This window comes from Mobula hypostoma, chromosome 2, assembly GCF_963921235.1.
Source record: "Mobula hypostoma chromosome 2, sMobHyp1.1, whole genome shotgun sequence".
NCBI lineage: Eukaryota > Metazoa > Chordata > Chondrichthyes > Myliobatiformes > Myliobatidae > Mobula > Mobula hypostoma.
Window position 1 is genome coordinate 228,523,747 of NC_086098.1, and position 24,194 is coordinate 228,547,940.

At 43.5% G+C, this 24,194-nt stretch overlaps 1 protein-coding gene across 5 annotated transcripts in view; it reads left to right on the forward strand.

Annotated features, from left to right (window-relative positions):
• Nucleotides 1-24,194, forward strand: part of LOC134342912 (engulfment and cell motility protein 2) — a 218,360-nt gene that overhangs the window by 175,397 nt on the left and 18,769 nt on the right. For 4 of the 5 annotated variants that reach the window (XM_063041595.1, XM_063041599.1, XM_063041597.1 and 1 more), the window contains 3 exons: nt 887-995; nt 5,550-5,686; nt 19,180-19,343. In XM_063041595.1, coding sequence (XP_062897665.1) covers nt 887-995; nt 5,550-5,686; nt 19,180-19,343 — 410 coding nt within the window. Of the gene's footprint in view, nt 1-886; nt 996-5,549; nt 5,687-16,793; nt 16,950-19,179; nt 19,344-24,194 lie in introns of those variants that run through there. The other variant, XM_063041600.1, reaches the window with a different exon arrangement.

Consider the following 24,194-nt stretch of genomic DNA (forward strand, 5'->3'; position numbering starts at 1 on the left):
CTGGCTACCATTTACCCCTTTTCCAACAATTGGCATTGAAAATAGATATTCAGTCTTTTGTTTCACAAGTTTCTCACATAGTGCAGTGCATAAATCAACAGATATATTTGCTGGCATCATTGAATGAGTGAAATACAAAAAATCCATTCTTTTCTCATTATCAAAAGATAACGTTTAATGTTCTTTGAAATTTTCTGTAAAATCAAGACAGTTTGATTTAAAAGGGAGCTAATAAAAGCTAGTCAAATATAACACTGTATGCTGATTTGCTGCACAGTGTGTAACTGAGGATTCTAAAATATGATAAATAAAAGTTCTAGTTCACCTTCTACCATTCAGTTTGACTAATCTTACAAATAGCGTCAGTCAGACAATCGGACATTAAATCAACCAAAGTTCTTTCAGAGCTCTACAGGGTGGATACATGGATGACGTTTCTCCTGGCTGAGAGGTTTAGGACCAGAGAGATGTCAGCCACACAGAACTGAATCTGAAATAAATCTTCCGACTCTGAGTATGGTGAATGGTAATATTCTTCCCCAGAGGGCAGTGGAGGTTCAATTGCTGAGTGTTTTGAAGTATGAGCCCAGTAGATTTTTCAATATGAAGGGAACCGTGTGAGATAAGGGGCTAGCACTGGGACAGGGACCTAGGGTAGGAGATTAGCTGTGAAGTTATTCTGAGGAATTGATTGGCCTACTCTTATTTATGATGTACTTGTGTCAGACTTGGTCGTATCAATGATAACTCTCAATCCTGGAGATCTTCGGGATGAGCGGGGTCAACTTCAACTTGAAATTGATCCAGCGTTTGTTCGGAGGACTTGACCCATAGCGTTCGCTACACTTTTCATGCTCCGCTCACTGTACGAAACGTCTGGTTGCAGATTGTCCTGGAAAACAGCAGTCGGGAGGACAAACATGAGTGTCCTTTTGGACGCAGCAGCATTGAGCTAACCAAGATGATGTGTGAAATCCTGCAGGTGGGAGAGCTACGTAAGTGTTAACTCGGATTCGACAGACTTTGAAATGGTAGACCATAGTGCAGTCCCAGCAAGAGGCCTGTACGTATGCAGTGTCCTTAACGCCAGAAGAAAATCTGAACTGAGTGTTCTGCATGGTCACAATCCTGGCACATTCTTCTTAAAAGCAACATTAGATTACCAGTTTTAAGAAGGTTTACCCCCTCCTGCCTTGTCTCATCATTGTAATCTCATAAAAAAGGCTATTCAGGCTTTTGGGTTGATGTTTCCCGGGACAGCAGTCTTATCAGTCCCTTTTCCCCTCCTTATTTGCCTCTACCTCTGTAACTTGTTCTCTCTCCTGTGCATCAATCCTGATTCATTTCGCTGCTCCTGCGCAAAAGGGTAACTTTTACAATAGTTAATTAACCTACCAGCTTTGGGATGTGCAAGGAAATCGGAGCATTCAAAGGAAAGCCACACAGACGCAGCGAAAGTCTGCAGTCTCCACTCTCTAGTGCCAGAGGTTTGCATCAAACCCAAGTCACTGGAGCTATGAGGTGGTCACTGTGCTGCCCGTCCATTGGGGCAATAAATGCTGCCCAGAGCCTGTGGAAAATAGTCCATGAGCCACATACTGTACACAGGTAAAGTTGAAAAGCTTTGGTTTCACAGGAGAAAGGCAAAGACAATCGAGATAGAAATCTCAGTGAGCTGAAGGGCATGTTACTAAAAGCAGAGAACAGAAAATGTTTTCAATGGTTTAGGAGTAAAGCCATGCATGAGCTTAAAGATGAGAATTATGAATCTGGGATGCTGATGTGTAAGAAAATAATTGACCAGCCCTGAGAGAGGACTTGTGTGTGCTTCTTTTAATCTATCTGTTAAATTAAATTATAATTAATTAAATTAATCAGAATTTTTTTTTAATTACTGGATATTTCAAACCTTTAACATGAAAATATTACAATATTTAAAAATAAAAACTCAGCAGATGAAGCAGTGTCTAAAAAGAGAAAAAAGGTTGTGTTATTAAAAAAATTAAAATATACTTGATAAAAAATTAACATAAAAACTATTCTTTCAGCAAAAAATACTGAATAGTTACCTTTCTCCTTTGCAGCTCTTCCTCTCTATTCAAGTGAATAATCCTATAACTAGTCTGTCTGGTGTGGCTTTAGTGAGCAGATTCCCCAGAGGAATTGGTGTATATTCGCGTTCCACTAGGCAGAGTCATGGAATCCCGAACTTGATGGGACACATGATAGGATGTAGTTATAGTTCCACATGAAGCGTCTTCCATTTCCTCATCAGACTCCACCTGCCAGAGATCAGCCGATGATGTGAGCTTGCAGTACTGAGAGCATGGCAGGCCTCCTCCTTGTTAGGGTACCACTGCTTGCACACAAATTGCCTTGGGACATTGCATTAACACTCTAAAGAATTCTACCTCAGAAGGCAGCTGGTTTATGTATGAAATATGAACAAATATGAGAAATAAAATGCGTAGAAACAAACTTAGTAAGTGTACATCCTGTTGCTCCACACTCTCCCAAACCACAGCTCACTATCTGCATTTCATCCATTATTAGCTGATGCATTATTCTTAGCTCTGGTACTCGTTTCTCACGCATCTGTACAACGTACACTCAGTAAATGGATTGCTGCACAAACAGTAAAAGAGTTGGGAGGATACAGTCCTAATTTAGGTGAATGGGAATAGTGTAGATGGGCAGAAGAGGCCAGCATGAACATAGTGCGCTGAAGGGCCTGTTTCTGTATTATACAGTTCTCTGACTGTATGATTCTGATACCTGGACCACCCAGGTAAGCCATGGAAGTCTCAGCAGGATAGCTCCAAAGATCTGTGGGTGCAGCACAAGTCACAACCTCATTTATGAGGGCTCTGCTTTTGCTACCAGAGAAGAGGTGAGTAATTGGCTATATAAGAAAAGGAGGGAGGAAACATAGATTCCTAGTCCTGGGTCAGGCTGTCCAGAACCAATCATCTAGCTTTGTTCCACCAAATTCACTTCCAGTCCCTCATTTACTAAGCCCCTGTATAACAGTCCCTCCCTGATGCATCAAAATATGTTTACTTACAATCCCAAAATTAAAGGCAACATAAGGTAATATTCCAAAACAGTTTACAAATAAAAGAAATCCTTGTATTATATAAATATTAACCAATTCCTCATATGCATTCTCTTAAAACTCATTCTGCATGCCTTTTGCCTGTCCTAGTTATCCTTCCCAGTGGCTGTCCCAAAGCTACTGGGGAGTTATTGAATGCCCTGGAGGACAGACTGGAGCATCTCTGGTCTTACTTTGTCTGGCATACAACTGGTTCTACTCTGCATAAGTGATTTTGGCTAATGCAAACAGCAAAGACACTGAGAGGGAGGCAGTGATAGTATCTAAAATGCTTTCATCCTGAGAAGGGGCTGTAGTTTCCACCGAGCCACAGCCATTCTCTGGGGCACTGCATAGTTATTGTAGTCTGTAGACAGATAGCTGGAGTGCTGTGACTACCTCCGAGCCCCTGGAGCACTGCTATCCAATATCAGTCAAGCTCTGTTTGCTATAGAAACTTGAACTTCCACTGCTTCACCAACAGAAGGTAAGATACCATCTATCAGATGCTGACTGATGGTTGGATGAACATGTGTTAACGGGAGAGGTTGACCGCTGCTTCCAAGCTAGAAAATGGGATCTGTTAAGCTCTGCCCAAAGCCTTGCAAAGACTGGTACTTGAGCTTGCTTGATTCTCTTTGACATTGCATACTGAATCTCCGTACCAGCCGTGCATTGACATCTTCATCCGGGTCTGCCACAACAAAACTTGCACTTGTGCTCATCCCTCGAGAGAGCTGTTACCAAAACCGTTTTGTCCTCTTTCTGGCTCAGGATAGTTGTGCCTCATGATTCACTTCTTACAGATCCCAACTCTCATCTAAGTTAATGTCACCGTCTGGTTTCATGCTGAGGCTGATCAGGCAAGTGACTGTGAGTCATTCCCTCCTCTTGTTCTTCTAATGTCCGAGTGGATGAGAGTTGTTGGGTGCCCCAAATGAAGGAAGCCGCCAGGTTAGTTGTGAAGGGGGGGAGTAGGGAGCTGCATGCCTACTCAGCTAAAACCACAAGATTTAAAAATGAAAGGATAGGGAGTCATGAGGAGGAGTTCTGTTCCACCTTGACCAGCATGTCAGTGTATTTCCAGAGAGGTGCTTTGTTTCTGGTTGAATTGCTTATAGTGAAATTTGCTGAAAGGCTTGCAGCAACTGTTACTGTTCGAGGAAAGTGAAAGGCCAAGCGAGGCAACATTTGGCTTGTGCCTTCATTCGTGGAGACAGTGACTAGGCGAGTGTTAGGAACAGCAGATTGAGTAGGCACGTGCCTGATAATGCAGCTTGGCCTTGACCACGTCATAGTCATAGTCATACTTTATTGATCCCGGGGGAAATTGGTTTTCATTATAGTTGCACCATAAATAATTAAATAGTAATAAAACCATAAATAGTTAAATAGTAATATGTAAATTATGCCAGTAAATAAGTCCAGGACCAGCCTATTGGCTCAGGGTGTCTGACCCTCCAAGGGAGGAGTTGTAAAGTTTGATGGCCACAGGCAGGAACGACTTCCTATGATGCTCTGTGTTGCATCTCGGTGGAATAAGTCTCTGGCTGAATGTACTCCTGTGCCCAACCAGTACATTATGTAGTGGATGGGAGACATTGTCCAAGATGGCATGCAACTTGGACAGCATCCTCTTTTCAGACACCACCGTCAGAGAGTCCAGTTCCATCCCCACCACATCACTGGCCTTACGAATGAGTTTGTTGATTCTGTTGGTGTCTGCTACCCTCAGCCTGCTGCCCCAGCACACAACAGCAAACATGATCACACTGGCCACCACAGACTCGTAGACCATCCTCAGCGTCAGATGTTAAAGGACCTCGGTCTCCTCAGGAAATAGAGACGGCCTTCTTGTAGACAGCCTCAGTGTTCTTTGACCAGTCCAGTTTATTGTCAATTCGTATCCCCAGGTATTTGTAATCCTCCACCATGAAGTTATTGAGGTTAGTGTCATTCCTGTGACACTGGATCCAGGTTCTTACATTTGACCCCTGGCTTTAACTATCATGGCTGTGCTTCCCAATGCTTTATGCCAACTCCACAACCACTGGGAGCAAGTAGATCGGTTTTCCTCTCCGCCACCACTGGGGCTTCCAGTCTGGTGCCGGACGACTGTGTCCTCTGTGGTAGCCTCCACCACCTTCTCCAGCCACTTGAGCCTAGAACAGTGCAGGATGGCTTGAATTAGTGCGATCACCTGCACAATCGTGTTCCCTCTTGAGGCACAATAACAAGAAACAATGTTGAGCACTGGCAAGACCCGAAGCTCATTGTGAGCAGACAGCGTGAATCAAGTCAAATACCTTGAGTTCTCACACCCGTTTTTATGCTTATCGAATTTAATTTGTAGACCTTTTGTTATTTGAGAACAGCTAACTGAATAAAGCCAGTGCACAGACAACATGTTTTAAAAGTATTTTGGTGTCTGATTGTTGTTATTTTGTGGATGTAGCTAATGAAGGCTGCAATGAGTACCACCCTATGTTTTTCACCCACGACCGAGCATTCGAGGAGTTCTTCTGCATCTGCATCCAGCTACTCAACAAAACGTGGAAGGAAATGAGGGCAACTTCAGAAGACTTCAACAAGGTGAGAAGGCTCTGCCAGATCAAATCTGGTAGCGAGTGAAACAGGAATCTTTCATTACAGCCTCTATGTTACACTAAACCGCTGTGCAGTTGAACAAAGATCTGTATCTTCATATTCTCGCACTGTAATTCCACTTCTCGTTATTAGCAATCCATTCTGCCTTGGAAAAGAGATGTGTTCCGTCCACCCACTGTGCAGCTGCTTGTGACACTCATTTCTGGAGAGTGGGATGTATATTATCTAAGTATAATGACGGTTAGCATGTTGTGGATTAGCACATATTGAGTAACAGTATTCTGTGTTTACATAAAGCTTTTAAAACACCTCGAGTATTTTAAGAGAGTGTAACTGGAAAAATGAGCTGAGCTATAGGGGACAAGTGGCTACAAGCCGAGCCATAATGGTAGGTTTTAAAGAGTATTTTGCAGGAAGAGAGGTGGAGAGGTTTTGGGGGAAGGAATTCTAGTGTTTAAGCCGTAGGCAGCTGAGTATAGAGCCGGTTACTGATGGGGTAAAGTGGATAAGGGGTTTGGGTCAGACCAAGGATTGAAGATGGCAGAGTTCACAGTCCTTTGGAGAATTATTAGATAAAATCTCTTCTTTAGAAGGTGGTGACTGCCAGCTGGGGAAAATGCTGAGTTGCAGATCATAGCATTTGGTGAATTCCACCCCCCCCCCCCCCCGCCTGGCCCCGTCAGCAACATCTGGGTCTTCCTGGAAAATGCCTGTGTGCTTAGTGAATAAGAACATTCTGAATTGTGGTATTGTAGCGGTGTGCTACACACAGCGCTAGAATAATCACACGGAGTCGGTGAGTTAAGAGTTGCGATGAAAGAGATTTATTCAAACTTCGCGGCCCGCTTTAAAGCCTTCCCGTTCCCGCCCTCCCTGGGCGGGATTGCTGTGGGGAATGCATATTCCCAGACCCTTTCTGCGCGCGGGATTTTCCCCCTGCTGGTGAAGATGGCCTGGCGCCCTTTCTGGGGCCGGCCCCCTGCCTACGCACGCTGTTGTGAGCCGGTTCGTGGGTGCCAGAAAGTGGGTCGCCACAGTATGCCCTTGGTTGTTGAACAGATAACTCAGTGGCAGCACTTGAATTGAAAGGTTGTGCGTTCAAGTCCTGTGTGGAGAAGGTGCAACAATATTACAAGATGATATCCAATGCAAGACTGGGGGGTTGCTACACCGTCGTGGGTGGGGGAAGCATTAAAATGAGACCTCATTTCTTCGGTGAATGTAAAAGAAGCCATACTGTGCTGTGGGGTGGAATTAAAAAAATTGTTTTCCCAGTGTCTGGGGCAATATTTGTCCCTTAACCAGATCAACAAAATAATTATTTTTGGTCATGACTTCATTGTTAATGAGAGCTTGCTATACGCAACTTTCAGTTGAGCAATCTGTAATATGGTAACTATTTTAAAAGTAATTAATTGTCTGCAAGGAGGTTTTGTACTACTTAGTTTGTGGGAAAAATACCATATAAATATAGAACTGTATCTTGTCAAGGAGTTTGTATTATCACATTTATCTGGGCATTTGGAACTGCGGATTCCTTCTGCCTGTGCATTCCTATTGACTGGGAAGCAATGCTTGTGAGGGACAGGGCTACAACATCCATGGAGCTGCCGGTAATTCCACCAGGATGATTGATGCTCTCTGGCCTCTTACCTTCAAGTTCCTTTGGCAACCCAAAATTACAGGGTAACAGATAATCGCAGGGGGCCTGAGGGAGCGATTCAGCGGAGCAGTTCTGTCAAAATAACTGTCAGCCCCAGCTGTGACGGCAAGGTTATTCTCTGCTGCTTTATAGTTTCACTCCCATCAAAATAGCTGAGGAACTTAACATCTTCAGTACCAAGCAGTAAGTTGCTTTCTGCCCTTCACTTCAGTTTTCTTTCCCTACTGAAGCACGGCTGTACTGCTGGTGAAGTATGCAAGGACCATTCTGAAGTATCTGGACGTAGAGGTGCCCAGAGGCACCACACGTGCAGTTACTGCCCCTACACACGTACAATCTGTTTGTGTGGCTTTGTCTATCTGTCCGACACGTGCAGACAGAAATACAGAGATGATACGGACTGAGAAAAACCAACTCTGAGTTTGTGTGTGTGTGTAACCCAGATACGTTGACAAGCACCAGAAACTGAGTGCCTCTGTACCTGTCGAACATTGAGATGGAGATGGGAAGACGTGTATCCAAGGAGGCAGGGATAGGCACGGACCTGGAGATGATGGGATTGACAATCTCATCTCACCTTTCCTTGAACTCTTGTATTTGCTAGGGTTTGCATCTATATATCCTGTGTTCTGACTCTAGGTTCCCTCAGCACCTGACCAGGCAAGGGTGCGAGGCAGTGAATGGCTGTGGCTTTGGATCAGTAGGCAGGTGACTGACTGTTGTGGCACAATACAGTGCTCCCAGTATCGCTGAGGCTGGATGTGAATCTTATCTTCCACATCCCAGAGGGTACCTTAGAGAATGTGACCATAACATCTTCAAGAAAGGAGACAGTGATAAGTACACAGGAGTTCTCTCACAATGAAGGTTGACAAGACCCTTACTGATATCTCAGGCTTTGTCACTTAGAAAGAAGTCCACAATTTCATATTGCAGCCTGAGGGAAAAATGCTTGAGGATCAAGGGTTTCCATACCAGGGTATGATGCAAACAGTCAAAATGCTCCCACTGCATTGTAGAAGTTTGTCAGAGTCTTTGATCATGCGCTCAATCTCCTTCAACTTGATGTGATTTGTCGTCTTTATTGCACTATGTGCTGAGCCCAAGAATGATCCTGTGAGATGTTGATACCCAAGAACTTGAAGCTGCTCACCCTTTTCCACCGCAGACCCTTGAATGAGGACTGTTGTGTGTTTGAACTCCCCTTTCGAACGCCCACAATCAGTTCCACGGCTTTGCTTATATTGAGTGCAAAGTTGTTGTTACGACACCACTCTATGACCTACCTCACTCCAGTTCAAACAAACACACAACAGTTCTCAACCTCCAATATCAGTGATGTCATTAGTAAATTTATACATAGAGCATTAGAGCTCGGCTTAGCCACACAGTTGTATGTATTCAAGAGATTTGAGCAAAAGGAGCACCTATGTCTGGTCGGTGAGGAGGAGATGAGGTTCCAAACCATCCTTGTGAGTAATTCAAGGATCCAGTTGCAGAAAGAGGTACAGAGACCCAGGTATTGAAGTTTGACGAGATGTGTCTATGTGTAATTGAAATCCCGACACTGTTTTTGGCAAATTTCTTGTATCTGTCTTCTGATTCCTGTAACTTTCTGCCAAAGAAGAAAATGTCTTCATTTCCCCTATCTAACTCTTTAAAATCTCCCCTTGACCACACTACTCGAAGGGCAACAACCCTTCTTCATTCTCACTTCATGACCCTATTCAGATCACCTTGCGCACACTGAGGATTTGATCATTCCTCATCCTAATGCCCAGAACTGTACACTGATGGGATCTGTTTTAGAGTTTGTAACTGGCCTTACTGGTGCTTCTGGGCTCCCTCAGTTCACCAGATGTGGGAATAATTTCAGGATTATTTATTCTCCATGTCCAGTAAGGTTGGTGCATCCTCGGAAGAGAGGAGGGTGATTTTGTGATGCATTCCTGATCTCACTTCCTTCCCAAGTATTGTCTCCAGTCAGGAAAGGGCCCCCCCTGCCCCAAATTTGGAGTGGAACATATGAAATTGGGCTGTTGTGTGCTTATCATTACCAGATTTCACCTCCTTGGACCCAGATAATTTTGAAAAGTATAAGCTGGTTGTCAAGGCTTCCCACTCCCCTGGACCTTTTACACTCATCTGTAACAATAGTGGTAAAATTTGCCTCGTTAGTGACAGAACGACACCCTTCCTCTGTCCATTCACAAGGTGGGTGTCATGTCGGAACATGTGAATTGTCTTGGTCTCCCTTTGTATTGGGGAATGCAGGGCTCTGACAATTGGCATTATTCCCAATTCTGCCTCCCCCTGAGTTTACATTGATGCTTCAGTAGTGCTCAAGCACAATTCATAGAACATAGAACATTGAATAGTACAGCACGTTACAGGCCCTTCAGCGCTCAATGTTGTGCTGACCCTCAAACCCTGCCTCCCATATAACCCCCCACCTTAAATTCCTCACGAGTGTGTCTCCCTCCACCACTGACTCAGGCAGTGCATTCCACGCACCAACCATTCTCTGAGTAAAAAAACCTTCCTCTAATATCCCCCATGAACTTCCCACCCCTTACCTTCAACTGACACTGTCCCAAAACATCTGAGATGGACACTCTGTAGCTGTACAATACTGTTGGATGTTCTGAAGGATTAAAATAGCTGGGGCCTATTTTCAGTTCACACCATTTAACAACACACAAAATGCTGGAGGAGCTCAGCAGGTCAGGCAGTATGCATGTGGAAGAGTAAATACTTGGATGTTTCATGCGGAGACCTTTCATCGGAGTCTCGCCCCGAAACGTTGAGTGTTCACTCTTTTCCACAGATGCAGACTGGCCTGCTGAGCTCTTCCAGCATTTTGTGCGTGCTGCTTGGATTTCCAGCGTCTGCAGATTTTCTCTTTTTTGTGCTAACACCATTTAACATTGTGGATCTAGTTTTTGAACCATGTTATTAATTGCTTTGATTTTAAATTTGATCACAATCAATTATTTACCATGTACTTAAGTCAAGTCAACCAGTGCACAGAAAATACCATTCAGTCCTGATAGAGAGTCTCGGCCCAAAGCATCGACTGTTCATTCCTTTCTATAGACGCTGCCTGACCTGCTGAGTTCCTCCAGTAGTTTGTGTGTGTGTGTGTTCCTTTAGATTTCTTTTGTGTTTGTGTTTGTCATTCAGTAATTTTAAGTTTAATTCCCTAATTTATGATCCAGGCATCTAAAAAAAAACATGTAACATTCTTGCATCATAATCCTATGGGAATTTAAATGTTAGAGGTTGGGTATATAAAATGTGTTGTTCACTCTCTCTCACTTGCCTTGCGGTATTGCACGGGCAAAAGTACCCCTTAGGAGTGTAACTACAAATTCCGCACTTGAACCTGCAACTCGTGCAGCTAACCAGTTTAGATTCCATTACTCTCGGTTAGTAAATAGCAGGTAAAATCAGACATTCCTTCCATTCCATCTTCCAAGGCACAAGCAGAATAACTTGAAGGGGGATTGAAGGTTGCATTAGTTAAACCCTGAAAACAGATCTGGAGATCACAGTGTGCTATTACTAAGTAACAGTTCATTGGACCCAGGTAATATTGTAATTTGTATTTTCTGTTGGTGTAAAGGATTGTTGCATGCTTCTTGTGCAATACGTTAGCAGGGGATTAATATCACAGGCCAGTAGTGCACTTCAATCTATTTGGATCGATGGAGAAGTGGATTGTTACTGCAAGGTGTGGTGGGCAAACTTAAAGAAGTGATTTTATGAATAGCTGAGCGTACAACCGAACAAACTCCATGAAACCTCCAAAAACATATACCAGCATTCAGAACAAGTAATCCAGCAAATAACTTGTAAGAACTTCATGATCCCATTAAGTGGTACTATTGGGGAAACTTCCATTCTGTTAACATGGAGATTCCCGCTAAGTACGTTGGCTCAAGTATTCATTTGTGAATTACAGAGATGTCATCAATTGAGCATTGCACAAGGGTTTGACTGCTAATTGATGGTTCAGGTGTATTAACCATGTTGGTGTCCTCCTTCATGTCAGAATTAGGATTTCATTTTCTCCAGGTTAACTGCAGTGTCTAAACAACACTCTTACAGAGTTCAGTTCAGTGCACTACGTCTAACATCAAGTGAGGCTTCATCTACTGCCATGATGAGGCCACACTCAGGTTGGAGGAACAACATCTGTTATTCTGTCTTGGTAGCCTCCAACCTGATGGCATGAACATCAATTTCCTAAACTTCCAGTAATTTCTCGCTGCTCCCCTTCACTCTTTTCAATTCCCAACTCTGACACCCCTCTATTCCTTCTCCTCACATGCCTATCACCTCCCTCTTACTGCCCCTCCTCCTTCCCTTTCTCCTCTCCTTTTAGATTCCTCCTTCGGCCCTTTACCTTTTCCATTTATCACTTCCCAGCTTCTCACTTCCTGCCCCTCCTCCCACCCACCAACGTTCCCCTTCACGTGGCTTCACCTATCAGCTTCTAGCTTATACATCCCCTCTCCCCCACCTCCTGATTTTGGCTTCTCCCTCTTCCCTTTCGTTTCTGAGTCGTTGACTCTTTCCATAGACGCTGCCTCACCTTCTGAGTTCCTCCCGCACTTTATGTGTGTTACTCTGGGTTTCCAGCATCTGCAGAATCTTGTGTTTGCATTCATGTATTTTTTTCTCTCGTTCCAGTGGCATCTTTGCCCCCATTATCAGGTTTTAATGTATTCTGTTCCATGACTTACCGTTACATTTCCTGAGTGTCTGATCTAGAACAACAGCTGCTGAATCATAAAGGATGCTCTGTTTCTATATATAATTTTGTAGGGAGTTTAGTAATGTCTGCCTTAGAAGTTAACAAATTTCACGACATATGCCGGTAATATTAAATCTGATTCTGCTCCTGATACCCAGTTAGATCTGTAGGTTTGTGTAAAGGGAAGGTAGTTATTCCCCCCACAATGGAATAGTCATATAACAAATTTAGTTTTCTTGTCTTCTGGCACTTGGGCAATATACTGGCCTCTAATACCTGAGTAACTGCATCTTAACACCAGTCAGTTTTAGGAAACAAATTTGTTTGGGAACGAGTGTGCGGATAAAAGAAGAATGGGGAATTTATCACCCTTCCCATCATATGAAGAGGTCCATTAAAAGGCTCCAGTAGCTGTTGTTTCTGAGCTGACATTCATTTGGATTCTGCATCTTGTTTAAAAAAAATTCATGTCCACAAGGACTTGGCACATTGCAAATGTTACTGAGCAGGTTTGGTGCAGGAAGTGTTAACGAGATGATGAGGGCAGAGATGGAGTGAGATTTCACAGCTCATTGAGCTCTTTGCCACACCCCACTATTTGGACTATGTCATTCCTCCTTCGCGTGTGCTCTTCATCAGTGTCTGGGCAGCTCTGATTGTCCCTGTTCTACCGATATGGACAGGCCTGCCGGTGAGTAATTTGATTTTCATGTTCTAGGACTTATGTTTCTTTTGCACATTGGAAGTTCTTCTTGCAATTTTTCAGTTTTTCTTACTTTATCTCTGTTTAGCTTTAAATATATGTTTTTTGGCTTACTGCATGATGAAATAAGCTTTTTTATATTTTGTACTTTCAGAGAATATATATTTCCTTTCAATCTCTCTCTTTAGTTGTAATTATCCACAGACCTTGATTAATATTAACCCATTGTATGTTGCTACTTATTTAGATTAGGCCGGAGTTAACTTAAATCTTTTTGTACAGGAAAATCGTTGACATTGAGAGATTTGGGATGATTTACTGCTGATGACTTGGCCTGTGCTTGTGCAAATTAATGCAATTCCTTTTAACTACATTCCGCTGCCAGAATTTAGAATTGGCTGCTCCAAATGCCAGCAATGTTTCAATGTAGAAATATCTTGAGTGCCATTAGAACTACAATTGTTTGCTGTAACAGTTCTTAATATAGTTGTGTTTCCAAGGTCCTTTTCAGTGACTAAATCACCCAAACTTTGTTTATTGATGCTGAGATTAGATTCTTCCCAGAATTCAGGCTGCAGGGAAGCACAAAAGAGGTGAATTTCTGAGGAATTTTGAATTACTTGATGTCAAAAATGAGCCCTGGAAAAACTGGAATCAGTGGGCATTAAGGGCAAATCCCACTCCACATGCTAGAGATGCACACGACCCAAAGAGAAATGATTGAGTTCCAAACTCAAAACCATCTCAGCACCACAGAGAGGAGAGCACTTTAACTGGTCGCATCACCATCTGGTACAGAGGGGCCACTGCGCTGGATCAGAAAAAGCTGCAGGAAGTTGTAAACTCAGCCAGCTCCATCATGGCCACTAGCCTCCCCAGGACACCTTCAAAAAGCAATACCTCGAGAAGGCAGCACACGCATCTCTAAGGAACCCATCACTTAGGACAAAGCCCTTTTTTCATTGCTACCATCAAGGAGGAGATACAGGAGCCCGAAGAGGCACTCTCAGCATTACAGGAACAGCTTCTTCTCCTCCACCATCAGTTATCTGAATGGGCAATGAACCCATGAACACTACCTCACTTTTTGCTCACTTTTCTACACTACTTACTTAATTTATATTGTTATATATTATTTTGTATTTAATTTATTATAAATTATAGTTTTATTATTTTGTATTGCAATGCACTGCTGCTGCAAAACAACATATTTCATAACATATGCCAATGATATTAAACCTGATTCTGATTCTGGCATCTGCACATATGTTTCCATGGCAACCCTTAGGTCCGACTGTATTCAGGTGTTTCATCAATGACCTTTGTTACATCATGTTTAGAAGTGGTGATGTTCACTGATCAGTGCCTAATATTTAATGAAGTTCCATTCGCAACTTCAAAGATCCGTGAATGAGTCCGTCCCGGCATGTTGCAACACAGAACAACAGGCTGGCTTGGAACTCAGACTTGGAATTAACATTATTGCCATACAAGTGTCTGGCAGTGAATCAGAACTGGGTACATTATTCCTGACATGCGTCGTGAAATTTGTGGTTTTGCAGCAATGAGAAATATACATAAATGAGTAGTGTAAAAAGACAGCAAGAATAGTGAGGTAGTATTCATAGGTTCGTTGTCCATTCAGATATCTGATGGTGGAGGGGCAGAAGCTGGTCCTAAAATATTCAGTGTGTGTTTTCAGGCTCCTGTATCTCCACTCTTGTGGTAGTACTCGGAAGAGGGCATTCCCTGGGTGTTGGAAATCCTGATGGATGCCGCCTTTTAAAGATGCCCTCAATGGTGGGGAGGCCAGTGCCCACGATGGAGATGGCTGAGATTTACAGCTCTCTGCAGCTTTTTCCAATCCTGTGCGGTGGCCCCATCATACCAGCCAGTGAGAATGCTCTTCATCGTATATCTATAGAAATTTGCTAGAGTCATAGGTGACATACCAAATCTCCTCAAACTCCTAATGAAATATAGCCGCCTTCTTTGTAATTGGATCAATATGTTGGGCACAGGACAGCCGTTCAGAAATGTTGGCACCCAGGAACATGAAACTGCTCAGCTTTCCCACTGCTGACCCCTCAGTGATCGGTGTGTGTTCCCTCAACTCCCCCTTCCTGGTCCATGTTGAATGCCTTGGTCTTACTGACGCTGAGTGCAAGATTGTTGTTGCAACCAGCCGACCTGCCCCACCCCTCTACACCTACTTGTCACCATCTGAGGTTCTGCCAGCAACAGTTGTGTCATCAGATTTATAGTTGGTGTTTATGCTGTGCTGAGTCACGGGTGTAGAGAGAATAGTGCAGCCAGTTGAGGTGCACCAGTGTTGATTCCTCAACAGAGATGTTATTTCCCATCCGCACTGACTCTGCTCTCCTGATGACGAAGTCGGGGATTGAGCTGCAGATGGTACAGAGGCTCAAATTTTATAGCACATTGATTACTACAGAGGCTATGATGATGTATGTAATCAATAAACAGCAGTAGCCAGCATTGACATGACTAATGGGAGATTGAATCCCTGCCTCCATATATCTAATGGCATAGCCATGTTACATTGCCCACTATCAACCATTGTTAGCTGGATTAACCGTGTAAAAACAATAACTGGAAAAAGTATCCAGAGGCTGGGTGTTCCACAGCAAATGACTCATCCGACAATGTACTCTTTCCACCATCTGCGAGGCACACACAGGAGCATGGTGGAATACTCTCCATCTGCCAGAGAAAGTGCTTGGAGCCAGCCACCAACTGAAACAAAGCAACCTGCTTGACTGGCTCTCCATACACCAACAGTGCAACTGCGGTTAGTGACAACAAGGCGCATTGGAGCAACTTGCCAAGGCTGCGTCTTCAACAGCATCTTCCATACCATCGATATATCACCTCGAAAGCTGAAAGCAGCAGGCATACGGAAACCTGTCACTGCTGCTTCGTTATCTCTGGGACAAAATATTTTTGGAACTCGTAACACAACTGCACTTTGGCTGCACTGTCACCTCAAGCACAGCTAAGAATTGGCAAAGACTAATGGACTTGTGGTTCCATATTCCAGGACTGAGTAAACAAAATAATGCAAATGAAAATGCACCAATTTCCGTGAAAATGTGAGTGATACTTTGCAGATTTTATTTCCATTCCTTCTTGCCTAAATTTAAGATACCATGGCATTTGTATTCTCTGTAAACAATAGCTTTCAAGTTCACGATCCTAGAAGCTGTCAGTACTGATTATCATCTGCCTGGTGGCAGTGGTAAATAGCGGTGTGCAAGGTAAATATGGTATCTTCTGCCTTTGAACTGACAAGGTGTTTTGTAATCGCTTTGCTCTGCATTTGGGTTTCTTAAGTCAATTCCACTCATCAGTTTTTACAAAGGACAGCTATGTGCAGTTCAGCTCAATTAAAATAAATGATTCAGCTCAGTCAAATATTCCTTGTTCAAGAAATGAAAACTAGTAAAAAGAAACAATTGGTTATTCGATCCTAGGGAGAAGCAAATATGTTGGAGTCCTTCATGAATTTATGAAGTAATTTGTAATCACAAAGGTGTTCAGCATGAGACTGATGATGACAGAGCAATTAGCATAACATCTATGGGATTAAATGCTTTAAGGACCCTCCATAAAATGCTATGAATGAACATTTAAAGTGCTCTGGCATTATGAGGAGTCGGCACTGTGATCTTGGGTGTAAGTAGATCATTGGCTTGCAACTTTCTGTCAATTTAAGTAATTATCTGTTGAGTATGTCAGTTGGGTGAATGCTAGGCCGACCGTTGTACAGAAGTCAGCGTCACTTTGGAACAAACAACTGAACTGCGGCATTGGGCACCTGCATTAGGCGTGTGTGTTTTACCCAGATTCAGCAAAGGGAACCCTGCTGTGACACAGATTGCTTCCTATACTGACTGTAGCACAAAATGCTCTTGCTGAAACAGCTAAGAAATACCCACATGTACAGAAGCCTCTGCCAACAATATTTCAAAAACTGAGGTGCTCTGGCTGATTTCCAGACCCTCTCCGTGAAACCAGATCGAGCACATTCTCTCTTGCTGCAGATGCAACGCTCATAAATTGTTCGTGCGGCTTGCATTCTAGACACAATGTGGGATTTTGAGTAAGTCTTGCTACTTTCCTTATAAACATTGCTGGTTACTAGTTCCGGTGAGGGCTCCTCAAGTGAACGTAGTGTTAGAATGTTTACAACGTTTCTGGTTCTGACTATTAAGACAGACAGTCGACATGCATTGTCAGAGTAATTCACAGTATGTTGTAGATGTTGAATATGGAGCAAGAGAAGTTATATGTACGATAATGTCTAATTTTTTAAACCGATGTTGCTTGCTTTAGAATTACTCAATCTCAGGGCAAGAGAAGCAAACGTGCGACAGTATACATGGTGACTGAAAGGCAAAGGGGGGTAATGTGCCTTAGATGAAAGCAATGAAGAGCTTTAAAAAATTCAAGCAGTCTTCCTAATTTAAATATCTTGAGCAGATTTTTTTTTAAACTCTAAGTCGAGGTCCATTCTTTCTTTGGAAAGAAATTATAAGTGTGAATAGATTTGTTTGTAAATCAAATGTAAGTTGAGGCTTGGCACTTTATCTTAAAACTTCATTTTAGAGATGCGGATGTTGGAATAAATATTTTTTGCCAAAATCTGAGCAGCTGTCCAGAATCCCTGGAGCGTAGGGGAATGAGTGATTTCATACAGGTTTCCCCTGAGGATGGGCAAGACCAGACAGGTCATAGTTTAACGGTGAAAGGTAAAATATTTAAGGGGACTCTGAGGGGCAACTTCCTCACTCAGAGAGTGGCACGAGTGTGGGATTCAGCTGCCAACAAAGGTGGTGGATACCAGTTCAATTGCAGCATTTTAAGAGAACTTTGGATGGGTGCATGGATGAGAAGGGAATAGTCCAGATGCAGGTAAATGGGACTCGCAGAAAAACAGTTTGGCACAGACTGGGTGAGTTGAAGGGCTTGTTTCTGCACTGTAATATTTTGTGATGAGGGTGGTTGCATAGAGCTGTTACGTTTGAAACCTTCCACCAATTGCAAAGGCAGAAGGTGTGATATATTTCAAATTTGGAATGGTCCGTGAATTGGAGGGTGTGCAAGTCTTTGTGTCTCGGACATGATGGCGATGAAGGGGTGTCCAGGTACTCTGGACAAACTTCACTCTTTACTCCTTTCCATGAAAACACTTATTCATCACTTGTATTTTGTGCAACTACAATGTATTTGTACAATGGAACAAGGTCTTCCATTGAGAGTAAGGGAGATTCAAACATGAGGACATGAGTCGAGAGTTAAAGGGCAAAAGTTTAGGGGTAACATGAGGGGGAACTTCTTTACTCAGAGAGTGGTAGCTGTGTAGAACGAGCTTCCAGCAGAAGTGGCTGAGGCAGGTTCGATGTTGTCATTTAAAGTTAAATTGGATAGCTATATGGACAGGAAAGGAATGGAGAGTTATGGGCTGAGTGTAGGTCGGTGGGACTAAGTGAGTAAGCGTTCGGCACAGACTAGAAGGGCCGAGATGGCCTGTTTCTGTGCTGTAATTGTTATATGGTTATTTGTAGAGCATTAGAGTACGATACACATTTCTGGTCTCCATAGTACAAAATGGGCGAGGCATAGAATTTATACTGATGATGTCTACCTGAGAGTTTATGCTTGTTTTTTTTAAGGGAAAAAAGCATTGGTGGAGCTCATTTCCCCAGAAAGTGAGATTGTATGATGTCCAAAGAGATCGTTAAGGTTATTAAAAGATAGACCAGAGACATGAAAACTATTAGCTATAAGCCAAACTTGCTCCATGGCCACTCTTGGGGAGCACTCCTGAAATGGATTCAGAGTTTCTGTGATGTATGATTCCCAAAGGTCATTTGGGAGAGGAAGCAGTTGGGAGAGAGGGCCCCGAGTGTCAGAAACAATTGGAAAGGATGTTCAGGGAGAAGATTGCATATGATAATTGAGGTTGAGGAACTCTTTGGCAGCAGTTCATTCAGGGTCACTCCTTTTTTTGATGCCCCTCAAAACAAGGTCTTGTGGCGGACCTTGAAACAGTAGAATTGTGTGCAATTGATGTCGTGAGGACCCGGCAGCACCCTGCCTGTTCAGCGGCTTTTTCAAACACAAAGAAGAACTATGAGGAATGTCCACAGAAGGTAGCTCTCCAAACATGAAAGCCTGTGTAACCTGGGGAGTATATACTGAATGATGGAAGAACTGTAAGCCAGGGCAAAAAAAAAAGTCATTGATAAATCCAATACAAACCTTGGTTAGAATATGGACTCGACCACTTCTATTGTAAATGCTCTAATTCTCTCATCCTACCTTGGCAGGTGATGCAGGTGGTACGTGAGCAGATCACAAGGTCTCTGGGCACAAAGCCAAACTCTCTGGACCAGTTTAAGAATAAAGTCCGTTGCATGAGCTACTCTGAGATCCTGAGGCTACGTCAGTCTGAGAGAATGAGCCAGGATGACTTCCAGTCGCCACCAATCATGTATGTCATGTTGTTATCCTACACTTTTCACCAGACTGCTTTTTTTTTTAAAAGGGCATTGACTCTTGGGTACAAAGCTGTGTGGCAAAAAGTTGCAATCATCCCTCCAATTAGAAAATAATGTATCCAACCTGCTCCCAGACTTTGCCACAAAAGTTAGGCTGAAGTTCCAATCCTCATGCAAAGGAACTTCTGTGGTTCACAGAAGTTATGGATCCCACAGATAGATGTGAAAATCAGGGAGTTTCCTAGCATTCATTTTTCACCCAGAACAATGAAAGGAATACATTTAAATGGATGTCTGTTCAATGGGTATTACATTATATGTGTTGTTTCATGCCCGCTTGGGAAAGGTCCTGTGTGTGAATGCCTTAGATTCTTAGGCTACGTCCACACTAGACCGGATAAATCCGTAACCGAAGCTTTTTCTCTTCGTTTTGATCCTCCGTCCACACTGAAATGGCGTTTTCCTCCCCCCGAAAACGGAGCTTTTCAAAAACGCTCTCCAGACTGAATAAATCTGAAAGCGTCTAATGGCTGGTGTAGCGTGTACGGGGTAACCGGCTCTTTTCAAAACCGCGGTCAAGACGTGCCGGAACAGATGGTGGCGGCAGCGCGGCTTTTCATTGTTTTCCTGAACGCCACAACAACAATGGCGGATGGCTTCATGCATGTGTTATTTACTTTATTGTCTACTTTAATTTCACCCCCCCCCATACAACCTAACAATTTCAGAATAGACGGCAACAAGACTGAAGCCAGAAGAGTTAGAAATGTACTCACCAAGTACTTTGACCCATAGCTTACTGAATAAATAAGTATACTCACTTTGTCCATTTGCCCCCCCCCCCCATCCCTCCCCACCGATCTCCCTCCCGGCACTTATCCATATAAGCGGAACAAGTGCTACACATGCCCTTACACTTCCTCCCTCACTACCATTCAAGGCCCCAGACAGTCCTTCCAGGTGAGGCGACACTTCACCTGTGAGTCGGCTGGGGTGATATACTGCGAACGGTGCTCCCGATGTGGCCTACATATTGGCGAGACCGGATGCAGACTGGGAGATCGTTTCACTGAACACCTATGCTCTGTCTGCCAGAGAAAGCAGGATCTCCCAGTGGCCACACATTTTAATTCCACGTTGCATTCCCATTCTGATATGTCTATCCACGGCCTCCTCTACTGTAAAGATGAAGCCACACTCGGGTTGGAGGAACAACACCTTATATTCCGTCTGGGTAGCCTCCAACCTGATGGCATGAACATTGACTTCTCTAACTTCCACTAATACCCCACCTCCCCCCACGTACCCCATCCGTTATTTATTTATATACACATTCTTTCTCTCTCTCTCTCTCTTCTTTTTCTCCCTCTCACTATACCCCTTGCCCATCCTCTGGGTTTTTCCCCCCTCCCCCTTTTCTTTCTCCCTGGGCCTCCTGTCCCATGATCCTCTCATATCCCTTTTGCCAATCACCTGTCCAGCTCTTGGCTCCATCCCTCCCCCTCCTGTCTTCTCCTATCATTTTGGATCTCCTCCTCCCCCTCCCACTCTCAAATCTCTTACTAACTCTTCCTTCAGTTAGTCCTGACGAAGGGTCTCGGCCTGAAACGTCGACTGTACCTCTTCCTAGAGATGCTGCGTGGCCTGCTGCGTTCACCAGCAACTTGGATGTGTGATACTCACTTTGCCCTGTTTTCTATCCTTGCTTGTATGAAGGTGGTTTACCTGTTTATGCAGGTACTTCCCTGACAATAGATGTGTAACAGCCTCATGTAACATTGTATGGAAATACAAGATAACACTGATGCAGACATGTTTTATACATTTAACAAGGTGCTTTATTAATGTATTGCTTGTGCAAACATTCAATAGATGCAATTGTCACTACTTCCAAAATGTAATTTTTAAGTTGTAGCTTATGTTTGGCATAGACGTGAAAATGTTAAGGCCAAAAAAGGAAAATTGTAAGTTTCACTTTACTCAGGTAAAAATAAAATCACTTTTGCCCAGTAACTCAATAGACAATAGGTGCAGGAGTAGGCCATTTGGCCCTTCGAGCCAGCACCGCCATTCACTGTGATCATGGCTGATCATCCACAATCAGTATCCAGTTCCTGCCTTATCCCCATAACCTTTGATTCCACTATCTTTAAGAGCTCTATCCATCTCTTTCTTGAAAGCATCCAGAGATTTGTCCTCCACAGCCTTCTGGGGCAGAGCATTCCACATATCCACCACTCTCTGGGTGAAAAAGTTTTTCCTCAACTCCATTCTAAATGGCCTATCCCTAATTCTTAAACTGTGGCCTGTGGTTCTGGACTCACCCATCAGCGGGAACATGCTTCCTGCCTCCAGCGTGTCCAATCCCTTAATAATCTTATGTTTCAATAAGATCCCCTCTCAGCCTTCTAAATTCCAGAGTATACAAGCCCAGTGGCTCCAATCTTTCGACATATGATAGTCCCGCCATCCCGGGAATTAACCTTGTGAACCTACGCTGCACTCCCTCAATAGCAAGAATCTCCTTCCTCAAATTTGGAGACCAAAACTGCACTCAGTACTCCAGGTGTGGTCTCACCAGGGCCCTGTACAGCTGCAGAAGGACCTCTTTGCTCTTATACTCAATTCCCCTTGTTATGAAGGCCAGCATGCCATTAGCTTTCTTCACTGCCTGCTGTACTTGCGTGCTTGCTTTCAGTGACTGATGTACAAGAACACCTAGATCTCGTTGTGCTTCCCCTTTTCCTAACTTGACTCCATTTAGATAATAATCTGCCTTCCCGTTCTTACCACCAAAGTGGATAACCTCACATTTATCCACATTAAACTGCATCTGCCCACCCACCCAGCCTGTCCAAGTCACCCTGTATTCTCATAACATCCTCCTTACATTTCACACTGCCACCCAGCTTTGTGTCATTGGCAAATTTGCTAATGTTACTTTTAATTCCCTCATCTAAATCATTAATATATATTGTAAACTGCTGCGGTCCCAGCACTGAACCCTGCGGTACCCCACTGGTCACCGCCTGCCATTCCGAAAGGGACCCGTTAATCGCTACTCTTTATTTTCTGTCAGCCAGCCAATTTTCAATCCATGTCAATACTCTGCCCCCAGTACCATGTGCCCTAATTTTGCCCACTGATCTCCTATGTGGGACTTTATCAAAGGCTTTCTGAAAGTCCAGGTACACTACATCCACTGGCTCTCCCTTGTCCATTTTCATAGTTACATCCTCAAAAAATTCCAGAAGATTAGTCAAGCACGATTTCCCCTTCGTAAATCCATGCTGACTCAGACCGATCCTGTTACTGCTATCTAGATGTGTCGTAATTTCATCTTTTATAATTGACTCCAGCATCTTTCCCACCACCGATGTCAGGCTAACCGGTCTATAATTCCCTGTTTTCTCTCTTCCTCCCTTCTTGAAGAGAGGGACAACATTAGCCACCCTCCAATCCACAGGAACTGATCCTGAATCTATAGAACATTGGAAAATGATCACCAATGCGTCCACGATTTCTAAAGCCACCTCCTTAAGTACCCTGGGATGCAGACCATCAGGTCCTGGGGACCTATCAGCCTTCAGACCCAACAGCCTATCCAATATCATTTCCTGCCTAATATAAATTTCCTTCAATTCATCCATTACCCTAGGTCCTTTGGCCACTATTACATCTGGGAGATTATTTGTGTCTTCCCTAGTGAAGACAGATCCAAAGTACCTGTTCAACTCATCTGCCATTTCCTTGTTCCCCATAATAAATTCACCCGCTTCTGTCTTCAAGGGCCCAATTTTGGTCTTAACTATTTTTTTTCCTTTTCAGATACTAAAGAAGCTTTTACTATTCTCCTTTATATTCTTGGCTAGTTTACCTTCGTACCTCATTTTTTTTCTCCGCGTATTGCCTTTTTAGTTACCTTCTGTTGCTCTTTAAAAGTTTCCCAATCCTCTGGCTTCCCACTCATCTTTGCTATGTTATACTTCTTCACTTTTATTTTTATACTGTCCTTTACTTTCCTTGTCAGCCATGGCCTCCCCTTACTCTCCTTAGGATCTTTCTTCCTCTTTGGAGCGAACTGATCCTGCACCTTCTGCATTATTCCCAGAAACACTTGCCATTGCTGTTCCACTGTCATCCCTGCTAGGGTATTGTTCCATTGAACTTTGGCCAGCTCCTCCCTCATAGCACCATAGTTCCCTTTGTTCAACTGTAATACTGACACTTCCAAGTTTCCCTTCTCCCTCTCAAATTGTAGATTAAAACTTATCATATTATGGTCACTACCTCCTAATGGCTCCTTTACCTCGAGGTCCCTGATCAAATCCGGTTCATTGCACAACACTAAATCTAGAATTGCATTCTCTCTGGTAGGCTCCAGTACAAGCTGTTCTAAGAATCCATCTCAGAGGGACTCCACAAACTCCCTTTCTTGGGGTCCAGTACCAACCTGATTCCTCCAGTCTACCTGCATGTTGAAGTCCCCCATAACAACTGTAGCATTACCTTTGCGACATGCCAATTTTAACTCTTGATTCAACTTACACCCTACATCCAGACTACTGTTTGGGGGCCTGTAGATAACTCCCGTTAGGGTCTTTCTACCCTTAGAATTTCTCAGTTCTCTCCATACTGACTCTACGTCTCCTGATTCTATGTTTTCCCTCGCAAGGGACTGAATATCATTCCTCAGCAACAGAGCCACCCCACCCCCTCTGCCCATCAGTCTGTCCTTTCGACAGAACGTATACCCTTGAATATTCGTTTCCCAGGCCCTGTCCACTTGAAGCCATGTCTCTGTTATTCCCACAACATCAATTTCCAACTGTGCCTCAAGCCCA